At 52.0% G+C, this 14,028-nt stretch overlaps 1 protein-coding gene across 2 annotated transcripts in view; it reads right to left on the reverse strand.

Annotated features, from left to right (window-relative positions):
- Window positions 1–14,028, reverse strand: part of CNTFR (ciliary neurotrophic factor receptor) — a 476,854-nt gene that overhangs the window by 20,220 nt on the left and 442,606 nt on the right. For both annotated transcript variants that reach the window (XM_084832002.1, XM_084832001.1), the window contains exon 8: window positions 609–789. In XM_084832002.1, the coding sequence (XP_084688128.1) occupies window positions 609–789 (181 nt within the window). The remainder of the gene's footprint in view (window positions 1–608; window positions 790–14,028) is intronic.

Raw genomic sequence — 14,028 nt, forward strand, 5'->3', positions numbered from 1 at the left:
CCCTACTCTGAGGAAATGGGGGATCTCTTAGGGCTCCTGGGGTCCACATACCAGGTACTGGCCATTGCTAGCCTTGTGCTGCAATTTTTCAAAGTCCAGAGCTGGTTATAGGACCTCTGAGATACTGGCCACATCCTGGACCCGTTTTCTGGTTGGCTGAGAACCCCACACAAGCCACTGCCCCCCCCCATCCGGTCAGCCACAGCATGACTGGCCATGGACAGAAACTCAAGGCAGTCTGCCTGACCCCTCCTCAATCCCTTGCTTCTTGTTCCAATACTGAATTTCCAGTGGGAACTTCCACTCACCCAGTTTACAGAGCGGGTTCAGGGTGCTTTGATTTGCAAGGGATGCCATAAATCCCACCCAGCTGCCATCTCACTGACCCCCGCTGGGCCCCCCTCCTGTTAGCCCTGCTGCTGGTGCCACCCACTCCCCACCCTGCTCTCTCAGCAAAGAATGAAGGCAAACAGCAGTGGAGGACAGCGCTTCAGATGGCTGGGCTCCGTCAGGGTCATAGAGCCTCCTGAGAGCTGGATCTCCTCCTCCGCAGGACTCGCTTCCCTTCAGCCAACACAGCTGACCCTGCTCCTACATTATTTCTTCACCTGTTCCCTGGGCCTCTGTGGTGAGATGCTTGGGTTCCTCAGTCCAGGGGGTGGCATGGACTGCCACGCTCCAGTCGCTCCACGTGCCAATTTCATTGTCCTTGGCGGCAACCTGGATGATGTACTCTTTGCCAGCGTAGGCATCGGTGATGATGTGGGACGTCCCGTCTGACAGCTCCACCTGCATGGGCGAGAAGGCGAGGTTTGTGGGGTGTGCCAGCATCCCCCCGCCAGCCAGGGCCACGCTCTTCATCCACCCCAGGGGCTCATGATGCGAATCACCTGGTGGGAGCCAGGAGGACTCTGGTTTAGCAGCAGCCTCCTTGGCTCAAGAACGGGTTTGAGTCTCCCCAGAGTCCCAGCCCACCAAAGCAGAAGGCCAAACCACACAATCATTTAGGGATGTAGGATGACAAGGGTTAATAAAAACGAGAGAGACGAGACCCTCCACCACCAGCGATATATGGGTGCAGAACACATGGACCTTTCTTCATGAAGGGCGAAAGCAGCTGGCGAGGGCAGAACCCGAGAGCAAGAGCCCTCTCCAGGAGTGGGTGTTCACTCTGGACTGCATCTCTCAAGCACGCATTGCTCTGTGAATATATGTGTAAGGCACTCGTGTGCAAGTGTGCACCTGGTGCATACGCCCATCTGCTGTCGGTGCATGCAGGAGAATCATCACGGTTCAATGGCTATGTCGAGGCTCTGGAACTGACTTCTGAGGGAAGCCCTCCACCCGCGCCTTTTCTCCAGTGGCCTCCGCACGTCAGCGAAAGCCTTCTGTTTTTAGGGAAGCATTTGTGCTGGGGAGTGCTGCTGCCTTACTGAATGTGTTTTCTGTTGGTTTAAGGCAGGGGAGGCCAACTGGTGGCCCTGCAGATGTTTTGGCCTACAACTCCCATCAGCCCCACCATTGGCTGTGTTGGCTCGGGCTGAGGGGAGCTATAGGCCAAAAGGTCTGGGGGGGTCACAAGTTGCTCACCCCTGGCAGTAAGGCTTTAAAATAATTTCACTCATATATTTAGTTATTTTCCGCTGCTGTTTGAGTCATTTATTATTCTATTGTAAGGATGGTTTTAAATGGTTAGTTGATTGTTTTATCTTGTTGTGAGCTGCCTTGAGTTTTCCTGACTGCTGTATAAACGGCAGAGTATAAATGTGTTAAATAAATAAGTAAAGGTTACATGCAGAAAGTAAAACATAAACTCAGTGAGCGAAGATCTCATCCACACACGTTCACAAATGTCCGCAGAAGATAATTTGACTCACAGGTATTTGTATGTACACTGATGCATCGGTGTGGTGGGTGACTGTCTGTGTGTGCATGGGTGTACAGAAGAGTAGCAGTGTATATTTCTGAGAACGTGTGCATGACTGAAAGCACAACCCTGTTGATCAGACCAAAGCAAATCCATCTAGAGTGGCCAAAAGGCCAATGTGACGCCCCCAAGGAGGGCACACACCTCCCCTGCTTTTTGCTGCCCCCCAAGCAGTATCCAAACAAATATTTATTTACTAACTTGCTTTTTACCCTGCCCGTCTGTTGCAATAGCGATGCTCAGGTCAGCTTACATGACATTAAAAATTAACACCCCCCCCCCCGAGCATAAAATGCACATACCAAAACTCGAAAATATTAAACACAGATGAGTGCTGTATCTTGTCCCCAAACGGGAAAGCGGCCCATTCAGGGGAGTGCGGGGCTGCCCCTCGTGGATCCCCGCGCACCCAAGAGGGGGCAGAGCCGGGAAGGCGACCAGGGCAGGGCCTCGAAGGGCTCAGTCAGGGCGGCAGAGGCACCACTGCTTCAGCCTGACCAGCCGCTGCCTCCCTCTGGGCCCTTGACAGCTGGGCCTGTCCTGTGCCCCTGAGCTCCCTCGCCTTGTGCGCCCCTGATTCTGGACAAAAGAGGGGGCTTTTTTCGGGCAGAGAGCACGGAGCTTGCTGAAGGATTGCATCAGCCTTCCAGATGTGTTGGACTGTGACTCCCATCATTCCCAGCCAGCATCTGGAGGGCACCAGGTTGGGAAGGCTGGATTGGATCCTGGCCCAGGACTAGGTTTGGGCCTCTCTTTGGCTCCATCAAGGCAGGGTGGGGCCTCAGCCAGCAGGGAAACAGACCTGGGGCCCCTCGGATGGGCTCCTTGGCTCTCCCGCCCAGGCTGAAGGGATCCTGGTGGAAGGGGTGGACTCAATCCCCCTTTCCGACATGTCCCACCTGTTGCCTTGGCGCGGGGCGCCTCCAGGGCACCCAAGGTGCGAGCGGGCTGGACTCTCACTCCATCACGCCCCTGCCCCTTCTCCATTTTAGATGGGGGAGGGCTCCTGCCAGAGCTCCACAAGGTGTCCTTTGGTGCTTGGCAAAGGTCAGCAACAGTACTGAATTGTTTGGGGAGGTCGGCCAGGGAAGCATGGGGGTGGAGTGGGGGCCACAGACCATCCCCTCTGGTGGAGGTCCCCGGGCGTTCCCCATGGACGAGCCAAACCCTCTGCCCCCCCGAAATATCTGAGCTTGCGGCCAAACCCCGGAACAGCTTCCTGAAGTGCCCCACTCCCTCCCGCCCCCAAAGGAGGAAGGGCCCTCCTCGACCACGTTGCCCAAGGACCCCAGAAAGCCAGAGCTGACCATTCAGCAGCACCAACGTCATCATCACCCAGCTGTCAAGGCCACAGTCAAAATGCTGCAGGAAGCTTCCCATTTACTCCACGGAGGAGCCCGGAATCCCACAGAGCCCGTGGGACAACGCTGGCTGGATCGTGCCATGCACGCGTCAGACCGGCTATGAACTAGAGCAGAAGATGGCCGGAGGGCCGCAGCTCAGCAGCAGCTTCGCATGGAGAAGGCCCCCGTCCAGCCCCTGGGCAACGCCGCTCCCGCCCCCAGCCTCTGGCCAGCAGTGGGCACGTTTTAAAGGGGTGTCGGGGGTGCTCTCACAAAATGGCTGCCATGGGGGTGGGGTGTTGCCCATTCATAAAATGGCTGCCACGATGGGCAAGGACCGTCACCCAGAACACTCGTTTCCCAGAAGTGAGATGCTAAGAAGAGCAACTGAGCCTGCAGCCTGGGTCCAAGGCGCAGCCCGAGCTGCAAACCACAAGACCACCCTTGGGAAGCCGAACGAAGACGGTGCTGGAGGGCAGCCCTTTGCAGCACGCTGCCTCCCAGTTAAACAACAGTTCTGACGCTAAAAGGGATTCCCGAGAAATCAAAAATCAGGAGGGACAGGGAGCCTGGGGGCACCAGCAGAGGTACCTTGGGCCCAGTGGGGCCCTCGGGCGCCACGCTCGAGCCTCCGGGTTAAAGGATCTCTGGGAGAGAGCTCCCCCCTGCCTCGAGGACTGCTGCCAAGATAGAAGAGTGCGCACTGGTGCAGAGGCCTCCACTCTGTGCAAGGCAGCGCCACATGCCTGCTCCTTGCCCCCTTTCAGAGAGGTGGTCATCTCTGAAAGGCTGAAGACCAATCAAACTCAAAACCTCATTGCCTGGACTCTCTCCCGTTCCAGCCTCACTGCAATGTGTGGGATCTTTGCAACCCCCTGGACCTATTCTTGACCTCTGTGCCCCGTGTGAAAAGGGGCAAGTTGCATCCCCCGACTGTCCAGTTAGAAGGATCTGGGGAAGGGCAATTGAGAGGCTTTGCCAGTCCAGGAGGTCCCAGTGCTGGGCTAGAGGGACCATCAGATGACTTGGAAGTAGAAGGCCCCTCTTCATTCCTCATGGGGATCTCAGCTTTATCCCAGAGCTATGAAGCTGACCAGGACCGGCCAAGATGGCAGACAGTGGGGTTACCCCCTGACAGCACCATCTGTCCTTGAATCCTAAGAAGGCCACACCCAGAGCCACCCTGCCTAGGGTCTTCCCCTCTCCCCTGCAAAAGAAGGAGGACTCCCCACGATATCTGATGATCTGGCTAAGAATTGGGCATTCTCGAAAGGCACTAGACAGGATCCCTGGCCACTGACCATGCTGACCAGGGCTGATGGGAATTGAAGTCCAAAACGTCCGGAGGTCGCCAGGTTGAGAAAGGGTACAGCAGACAGTCATGGAAAGGCTCTCCCAAGAAAAGACAACCTCTCTGCCCTTAAACTGCAGAGACTTCCTCTGCTTCCCTTTGAGTCCTCTGACTCACTCATTCATGCATCAAGAGAGATCATAAACTGGACCCAGGACAGATGAGCCCCTGAGCTTCTCGTTCTCCGTTTCCTTTCCCCATGATTAAAGGCTGGTCTTGCCTTCCTAAAGGGACCACTGAGAAGGACCAGCTACAAAAGCCGCGTCTGCCAGCTCTTCCATTTTGAGAGGGCAACACTTGCTGTTAGTTCATCTCCCTCCCTCTAGCTCCGACATTTCACCTCCTTAATGCGTTGTTCTGGACAATTTGACCTCCTTTAAGTTTTCCTTAAACAACTGGCAAGTCTTCCAGAGTTGTTTGCACAGTTGAAGTATGACTTGGCAGGACAGCTCAGTTTGGCCAGATTTCAGCTCATTTGCAAACGATCTTAGCTAACTTTGTTAAATCTGAGCTGTTAGATCAGATCTAAGGTCTTGCAAAAAGACCTTCGATTGAGCTATCCAGCAGTTAGAGTTTAGCAGAGTTTCTTGATTGGTGCTTTGGGCAGCAAGATAAGCAGGCAACATCTAGATCAGAAATTACTAACTGAGTGGTAAGAGTCAGCCTTAGAAAATGGAAATAAAGCACTTTGCCCCTGCAGTAAATACAGCCAACTCAGAGAACCTCATGAACATGGATGTACTCGGTGATCTCTGCAGATGGTATAATGGCTAGGTGCTAGTTCCTAATCAACTGGGAAAACAGAAGCAATAATTTGCCTTTATGGCTCCCCTCGCCCCCTTGTGTACTATAACCGACTTTGTTCCATGACTTGCTGCATTATTTTTTCCCAAGCAGGATGGTAAGACAGAAGCACTGTTAGCAGGTGTGTCACCTGCCCTGCGCTGCAGGGGGTTGCACTCTCCCTGAAAGAGCAGGCATGCAGCTTGTGGGGGCTCCTGGATTCATCATCGTCACTTGAGGCCCAGGTGGCCATAAGTAACTTTTATCAGCTCAGGCTGGTGTCACAGCTGCGACCCCATCTGGACAGAGATAGCCTGGCGACAGTTATCCACACTCTGGTAACCTCCCAGTTGGATGAGCGCAATGCATTGTACATGGAGCTGCCTTTGAAGACAGTTCAAAAACTTCAGTTAGTTCAAAACAGAACTGCCAGGTTACTAACTGGAACCGGCCAATGTGACCATGCAGTACTTTCGGCCAGTGCTTCATCCGTTGCACGGGCTTCCAGTCCATTTCCAAGCCAATTCAAAGGCTCGGTGTTGACCTTTAAAGCCCCAAATGGCTTGGGACCAGAGTCTCTAAAGGAAAGTCTCCTCTGGTAGGCACCTGCTTGGACATTTAGGTCATCTTCGGAGGCCCTCCCCCTGGCACCCCCGCCAAAGGAAGTGAGTCAGTTGGCTACGAGAGAGCAGGACCTTCTCAGTTGAGGCACCCCATTTATGGAGTGACCTCCCCAAAGAGGTTCGCCTGGTGCCTCCGTTGTCCTCTTTTTGGTGCCAGGCAAAGACCTTTCTTTTCTCCCAGGCATTCTAGAGGCCTAGTTCTAGATTTTTATGACTGTTTTGTTGATTTCTGTGCTGTTTGTTTTGTATTATATTCTTTTAAATATTTGCATTGTATTCTATATTTTAACTGTTTGTATGGCATTTTAGTCTTTTAACTATCTGTAATCCACCCAGACAACATTGGTTATCAGGTGGATTAAAATATAATCAATCAATAAATAAACACAAATAATAATAATAATACATATATATATATATATATATATATAGAGAGAGAGAGAGAGAGAGAGGCAATAAGTGACTTTGGAATGGAGAAGGGAAGGAAACAAAAGCTACCAGCCATGATGCCATTACGGAATTAGGGCAGGCTGACCGCTACAGCACCCTTTCTTGCCGTATGCATAATGGGAAAGGATGGCAACTCAGAGGCAGAGCCCCTGTGTTGCATGGCGAACATCCCAGGTTCGATCCCCAGCAGCATCTCCAGGTAGCGATGGATGGGAAGGGCCCTCTCTCTGAATCCCCAGAGAGTCACTGCCCATCAGCGTAGACCAGGCTTGTCCACTGTGGTGCCCTTCAAATGTTTAAGAATCACAGAAGAGTGGGGTTGGAAGGGGCCTACAAGGCCATCGAGTCCAGCCCCCTGCTCAGTGCAGGAATCCAAGTCAGAGCATCCCCGACAGATGGCTGTCCAGCCTCGTCTTGAACGCCTCCAGGGTGTGAGACCCACCACCTCCCTAGGGAATCGGTTCCATTGTCGTATTGCTGTAACAGTCAGGAAGTCTTTCCTGATGTTCAGCCGGAATCTGGCTTCCTGTCACTTGAGCCCATGATTCCATGTCCTGACTACAGTTCTCATCATCTTCAGCCAATAGCCATGGTAGCTGGGGACAATGGGAATTGTAATCCAGCATATCTGGAAGGCACCAGTTTGGGGAAGGTTGATGTAGACCAGTGGAGGCTGGTGGCTCCGATTTTGGCGGGGCTGTGAATCCATTCTGGGGTTCAGCCAGAATTCTAAATGAGCTAGCCAAGCTGCTGAACCCATTTTTGGGGACATGGTTCAGCACCTTGGATAGCTCCATTAGGATTCTGACTGGAACCCAGATTGGATTCATAGCCCCACTGAAATGGGAGCCACTCGCCTCCACTGACATAGACAATCCCGCACCCGATGGGCCAGTTACGAGACAGAGGACACAGCAGTGACTGGGATGAAGTGAAAGGCCTCAGGGTCTCCAAAACCAGGATTAACTTGTCGCCCTGAACAACTGGGCACAAGACTGAGCCTGCAACAATGGTGTTCCCTGGCCCGCATGATCCCCAGCTAAGCTGCCTGCAGAAATAATAAAGATAAGCAAGGCTAGTAGCAAAGACATCCTTCAAAGACAGAGGCTGTCCATCTAATCTGATATGTCTTGTTTTTGAGAAGGCAACTGATTTTCTGAACAAGAGAAATGATATTGGTGTAATCTGATTTTACCGGGTAACTGAAACAGGACTAAGCACAAGAAATTATGACATCAGAAAAAGTGAGGAACTGCAGAAGCGGTTAAGCTGGGAAAGGAGCGTAAGAAAGGCCTACGACGGTTTAGTCCAAAGGCCTGTCTCAGTGGTTCTCAAACATTTCTTTCACATACCACTTCAAAATTGCTATGGATCTTGGTGGACCATTCAATAAACATTTTTTGTTTGTTCTACAAATCAAAGCACATATGTAACTCGTATTTTAATTGCATTTTCCCTTCAATGCTAGCATCTTCAACAAAACCAAAGCTGAATTATGAAAACCAAGGGCCCTAGGCCTCAGAAGAGCCCCTTTAATGGAAATTTTTAAAGGGGGAAATTAGTAGCACCCTATTAGCACCAGCACCATATTATGAAAATCATGGGCCCGAGACAAGCACGTCCTTAGCCTGCTTGATAACCCAGCCCTGACAGAGGCAGCCTTGCTCTCATCATCAGCCAAAGAAATCAAGTGCAAGGCCAGGAAGAACTATTCTCAACTGCTCCACAACATTTCTGCAGACCACAGCATGAGAACCTCAGACCTACCTAGCCCAGCGTCCTGCTCCTCAACACTGGCCAACTAGATGCCTCCAAGAAACTCACAAGCCAGATGTGAGGGCCACAGCACCCTCCCACTCACGTTCTCCAGCAACTGGTATACACAGGCATACTGCCCCTGAGCCACCGGGAATCTATAGCAGTAGTCATGGACAGCCCTATCCTCCATGATTTCTCTAATCCCCCTTTAAAGCTCTCCAAAGTGGTGGCTACATCTTGTGGAAGTGAATTCCATAGTTTAACTATGTGTTGTGTGAAGAAGTGCTTCCTTTTGTCTGTTCTGAATCTCCCCTCATTCTGCTCCACTGGCTTGACCCCACTGGCTCTCATAGTATTATGAGAGAGGAAGGAAACTTCTCTTTCTCTCCCTTTTCCCCACCCTATTCAGAATTTATATGCTCCAACCCTGTACCCCCCTTTTACTCGTCTTTCTCTAAATACAAAGCCGCAGACATAACCTTTCATCATAGGGGAGTTGCTTCAGCCTTCTGAAGGTCTGGGTTGCCCTTTTCTACGGCCAGCCGACATGGCTTCCCCCTTTCTCTATTGCTGACACTTGTATTGGTCACGCTGCCAAAAACACTCTGCTGCATTGGGCACTGGCATGCTCATGAGCTCTTGGGCACAGCAGGTGATAAGCGCATGTTTCTGAAGATGTATCTGTGTGATTGGCCACATGTGTGAAGGCCAGGATGCACAGGCGGGTAGGCTGATAGTGTGAGTTAACTGAAGGAGTCTGCAAAACCAGAAACAGGCTATTAGTGATCCATTAGGCACACATATCCAATTCCAGCCTAGGTAATCCATTAAAGGAACATCTGAATACATTAGGAGTGCGCTCAGCCAGAGCCAGGACGTGGCTGCAAAGCAGGAGGAGGAAGTGAGGGCAAGCTGGCTTGAATTGCAAACTTAAAAGCTGGAGAAAAAGAAAAGATGCCCTAAATATTTAATGTCCTGTGTTCAAAGAGACAGAACAGGAAAGCTGTCCAAGGGATAAGACGAGATCCTTGGGCCTGCCCCAAGGACTGCCACTCCTGCCTCCAGGCTCTTATTCCATGTCCTGGAAGAGAAGCCATTATGGCACCCCCTGTAAGGCCCTGGGGAGGGGGCAATCTCAGTCAGAGCCCCCAGCACCTTCGTAGAATCATAGAATTGTAGGGTTGGAAGGGGCCTACAAGGCCATCGAGTCCAACCCCCTGCTCAGTGCAGGAATCCAAGTCAGAGCATCCCCGACAGGTGGCTGTCCAGCCTCGTCTTGGATGCTTCCAGTGTGGGAGAGCCCACCACCTCCCTAGGTCATTGGCTCCATTGTTGTATTGCTCTAACCATCAGGAAGTTTCTCCTGGTGTTCAGCTCTCTCCGCATGATCAGGGATGCTCAGAGTGAATGCAAGTTTATTTTATTTTACTTATTTATTACATTTATGTCCTGCCTTTCTTCCTCCAAGGAACCCAAGGCGGTGCACATAATCCCCCTCCTCTCCACCCTATCCTCACAACAACAATCCTGTGAGGTAGGTTGGGCTGTCCAGCCTCATCTTGAAGGCCTCCAGTGTGGGAGAGCCCACCACCTCCCCAGGTAATTGGTTCCATTGTCGTATTGCTCTTACAGTCAGGATGTTTCTCCTGACGTTCAGCCGGAATCTGGCTTCCTGTCACTTGAGCCCATTATTCCGTGTCCTGCACTCTGGGGTGATAGAGGAGAGATCCTGGCCTTCCTCTCTGGGACAGCCTTTCGGTGTCCCCAGCGCTCCGCCTCCCCTGCAACCCTCTTCCACTGCAGCACCAGGGAGATTGTGGCCAGCTGAGCCAACTGTCTCCTGGGGGCTGATCAGGGCCCACCAGGCCCCAACATCCAGTCAGCTTCTGAGAATGTATGAGCAGCCCAGCTGGACAATACCAAAGGCCTTCCTCATCCCCCTTTAAAGCCACTCAAATCCCACCTCTTCCACTGATTCATGACAGGGGCCATGGCCACGTTGCACTCGCCCCCCCCCCCCCGTCTTGAAAAATGTGCCTTAATTGTTCATGATGTTGTTTAGGAAATGTCCTGGAAGTGAAAGTGATCAGAACAAAGGCAATATTGACAACCAGATGTCAAAGCAGGAGAGTGAAGGAGATTAGACCTAAAAGCAGACCCCCCCTGTTTGAAGGAGGGGAGTTGGCGCAAATGTAAGGCAAAGGAAAATATCTCTGTTGGCATTCTACTGAACACTTTGCATCTTCTTAGACATTGTTTTCTCACTCGTGAAATGATGTTTGCTCCAGTTTACATTGGCTCTTTAATCTGACATCTCTTGTCTTTGGAGTTCTTCCCTGAAAGCCGTGGGCACCATTTCCCAACCTGGCACACTCCAGATGTGTTCAACTACAACTCCCATTATCCCCAGCCAGCAAGGAATCACCATGTTGGCCAGGGATGATAGGAGCTGCAGTCCAACACATCTGGAGGGGAAGGCTGCCCATATGTGCATGTGTGTAAGGGAATGTCATACCAGTGTGCCAAATATTTGAATGGATCAGCAGTTCCGTGAATAACCAGCAGCTCCTGAACATGTAGGAAGAGCCAAATTCATCTTCAAAGAAGTGAGGAACCCCACAGGAGATAGGAAACTGTTTTTAGATCTGATTGTGACCTTGCAGGAGAAATTGGTTGTGAATGAAGTGGCCGAGATGAGCACCTTTAGGAAACAGTGGTGCTGAAATGAGAGCATTAATCTCTCCTGGGGAGAGCAAGAACCGTGGAATTAGGACACTGGGCTTTAAAAAAAGGAAGAAGAAAGACAGAGAGAGAGACACTGACTCCTGAATAAATGCAGAGACTTCATGGGTAGAAAGTGTAAAGGGAAACCAAAGCTCAGCAGGATTGGCAGTTTTTAAAAGGGACAGCATCAGACACACAAATTGCGCCCCCCCCCCCTGCGAAGGGGAAGCTGGAAAGAGCCAGATGAATCCCCGGTGGCTGAGGAAGGCGCTTGTTAATGACCTGGAGATCTAAAGGGAGGCGTGCAGGAAATGGAGAGAGCACTGCGTCCCTGAGGAGGATGCTAAGGCCAAGGAGCTGCAAGCCTCAGGAGAGGGACGGGAAGGGCAGGCAAGGGCTGGTAGAGCAGCAGTGCGGGACGTCACGGGAGAAGGCAGGCAGGACTGCCCAGAGGAGCCGCTGTGCTCCTGCAAGCGGGGCCAGGCCACAGGAGCCTGCTTGGTGCAAATCCTGGGCTTCCCCAGGGCAATGGATGGGCTCTCAGCCTCAGTTTTCTCAATGTAAAAGAGGAAGATGGGTGGCTGGGCTTAGGGGGCTGCTGCAGCATGGCAGGTGGAGGAATGAGAAAGCACCACCACGTGGGAGGACGGGTGCCTGGGGCCCCTTCTGGCCTGTGTGGGGTCCCAATCCAGCCCCCCAGGGCTCCCCCAGGGCCTCGCCCCTCCCTGGGCCCAACCCCTTTCCCCAGCCATGGATCACTGTGCGGTTCCCTGGTTCTGGGGCAGCTCCCCCCATCCCAGAAGGTTGCAGTGCCTCCCCTGTGTCTGGGCTGTGGGCAGAAACAGCTTTCAGCTCAAACAGGCTGCCATTTGGGGGATTTTGGCCCCACCCCCTTTGCTCTTGGCCCACCAACTACTGGAATGCAGCCCCAGAGCTTTTCCAAAATGGAACTCAGCCCTGGGCTGAAAGAGGCTCCACATCCTTGTGAAGGGCAATGGCTTCCCGTTTTTCCTGGTTGAGGCTGGGGAATCAAGTGGGGCCCCAGCAAAGCAGGTCCTTTCTCTGGAGCTTTGCGCTAGCTCTGCGGGCTGCCTGGCCTGGCGTGGCCCCAGCTCACAAGGGTGCATGTGCGTGCATGGCGGGGCATGCCATGAGAAGCAGGGCCTGGCAGTGCAGGCAAGCACAGGTGGGCAGCATGGGAGATGTGCGCCCAGGGGGAGGCAAGAAACTCACAGGCCTATCCTGGGGCTCCTGTGGGCCTGCGGACAATGAATGAGGTTTAGACTTGAGAGGGCCGGATTCAACCCACTGCTGCAATTCCCTTGGGCAAGTGTCTAGTCCTCAGCCTCCATCCCCACAATTTGTAACATGGGCGTACCAATGACCGAGCTGATCTGCAGGCCATGTCCCACTCTGCAGTTACCTGAGGCTCACAGGGGAAGTGGATGGCATCGGACAGGGCCAGATATGAGCAAGGGGAGCCCAGTCTAGGTGGAACAGTCAAGTCAAGGCAGGCAAAGTTGTGTCCGGTACGTAGAATCCATTCAAGGTAAGCACAGCAGGCACAGCAGGCACAGCAGGGTAAGCAAAGGCAGAAGCCCTTTTGTGTAAAAGGCAGCTGAAACAGGACCATGGATAGCTCAGAGTGAGCTTTGCCAGATAGTGCTCTCCCCTACTAGAACCATAGGAGGATGTTGTCTCAGCAGCAAGCTAACCTCCAAGTTAGATTACTGCAATGTACTCTATGTGGGGTTGCCCTTGAAGACTGTTCAGAAGCTGCAGCTTGTGGAAATGCAGCAACCAGATTAACAACTGGGACCACAAGGTCTGAGCATATAACACAAATTCTGGCCCACTTGCATTGGCTGCCTGTATGTTTCTGAGCCCTATTCAAGGTGCTGGTTTTAACCTATAAAGCCTTACATGGCTCGGGACCACAACACCTGATGGAGAGCCTCTCCCGGTATGAACCTGCCCAGACACTATGATCAGCATCTGAGGCTGTCCTTCCAAGTGCCTCCTCTGAGGGAGGATTGGAAGGTGGCAACGAGGGAGAAGGCCTTCTCAGTGGTGGCCCCCTGATTATGAAATGGTCTCCTCACTGAGGCCTGCCTGGTGCCAACACTGTCACCATTTTGGTGCCAGGTGAAGACTGTCTTCTCCTCCCAGGCATTTAATGGCATATTTTTTGTGAACTGCCCAGACAGCTTTGGCTATTGGGTGGTATACAAATATAATAACTGAAATGAAATACGATGGGGCATTTCTGTTGGTTGTCTTTATCAGGTCTAGTGTCTTACTGAAATTGTTTTTAGCTGTTTAAACTATTTTTAAAAAATGTGTTAAAATTTTTATACTGTGTTTTATTATCTCGTATTTTACAGTTTGTAGTTTTTGTGAACCACCCAGAGGTTGGCCACTGGGCAGAGTGGAAGTGAAATAAATAATCATAGCTGAAGCCTTAAGCAGGCAGCCATGTGGGCAGCTCCATTCCCTTTCACAGCACTGGCTGGACTATGAAAGGGCCCTCGCGCGATTTTGGGGTCTCCGACTCTTGCCAGGCTGGCGGGACAGAGGTTCCTCCGCTGATTCGGAGGTTGATGGCCAGGGCTGGGGCTGCATGCAAGACTGACTGTCATCCCCTGGAAGAGCAGTCTGGCTCTTGTCTTCATCAGTCTTCTCCTGGACCCTGGAAAGGCCATGGGCCAAGGGTCACGACAGGCGGGTGTGTGACGAAGTGCGCCCTGCTTCCCAAGCACTCCCTCCCTCATAACGGACACGTTAGAAGGAAAGCGGAGAGAACTCACTTGTGCAACCTGGTGATCAGTCGAACAGTCAGTGAAATAGCCAATAAAAATAGATTCAGCAGTACTCTTACAGACTTTACATGCTCATAATAAATCAACAGAAGTATGAGTTTGCTCTTTGTAGTACTACTTCTTTTAACAGTGTTTTGCATCAGGACATTATGCTCTATGCTCAGCCTTTCCAACACGGTGCCCTCTAGACCGGTTGAACTACAACTCCCATCATCCCCTACCGCATGGCTCCTGTACTCTCACCGCCCTT

The sequence above is a fragment of the Heloderma suspectum genome, chromosome 2 (genome assembly GCF_057233095.1).
Source record: "Heloderma suspectum isolate Gila_16-S chromosome 2, 16-S_ref, whole genome shotgun sequence".
NCBI classification, from domain to species: Eukaryota; Metazoa; Chordata; class Lepidosauria; order Squamata; family Helodermatidae; genus Heloderma; species Heloderma suspectum.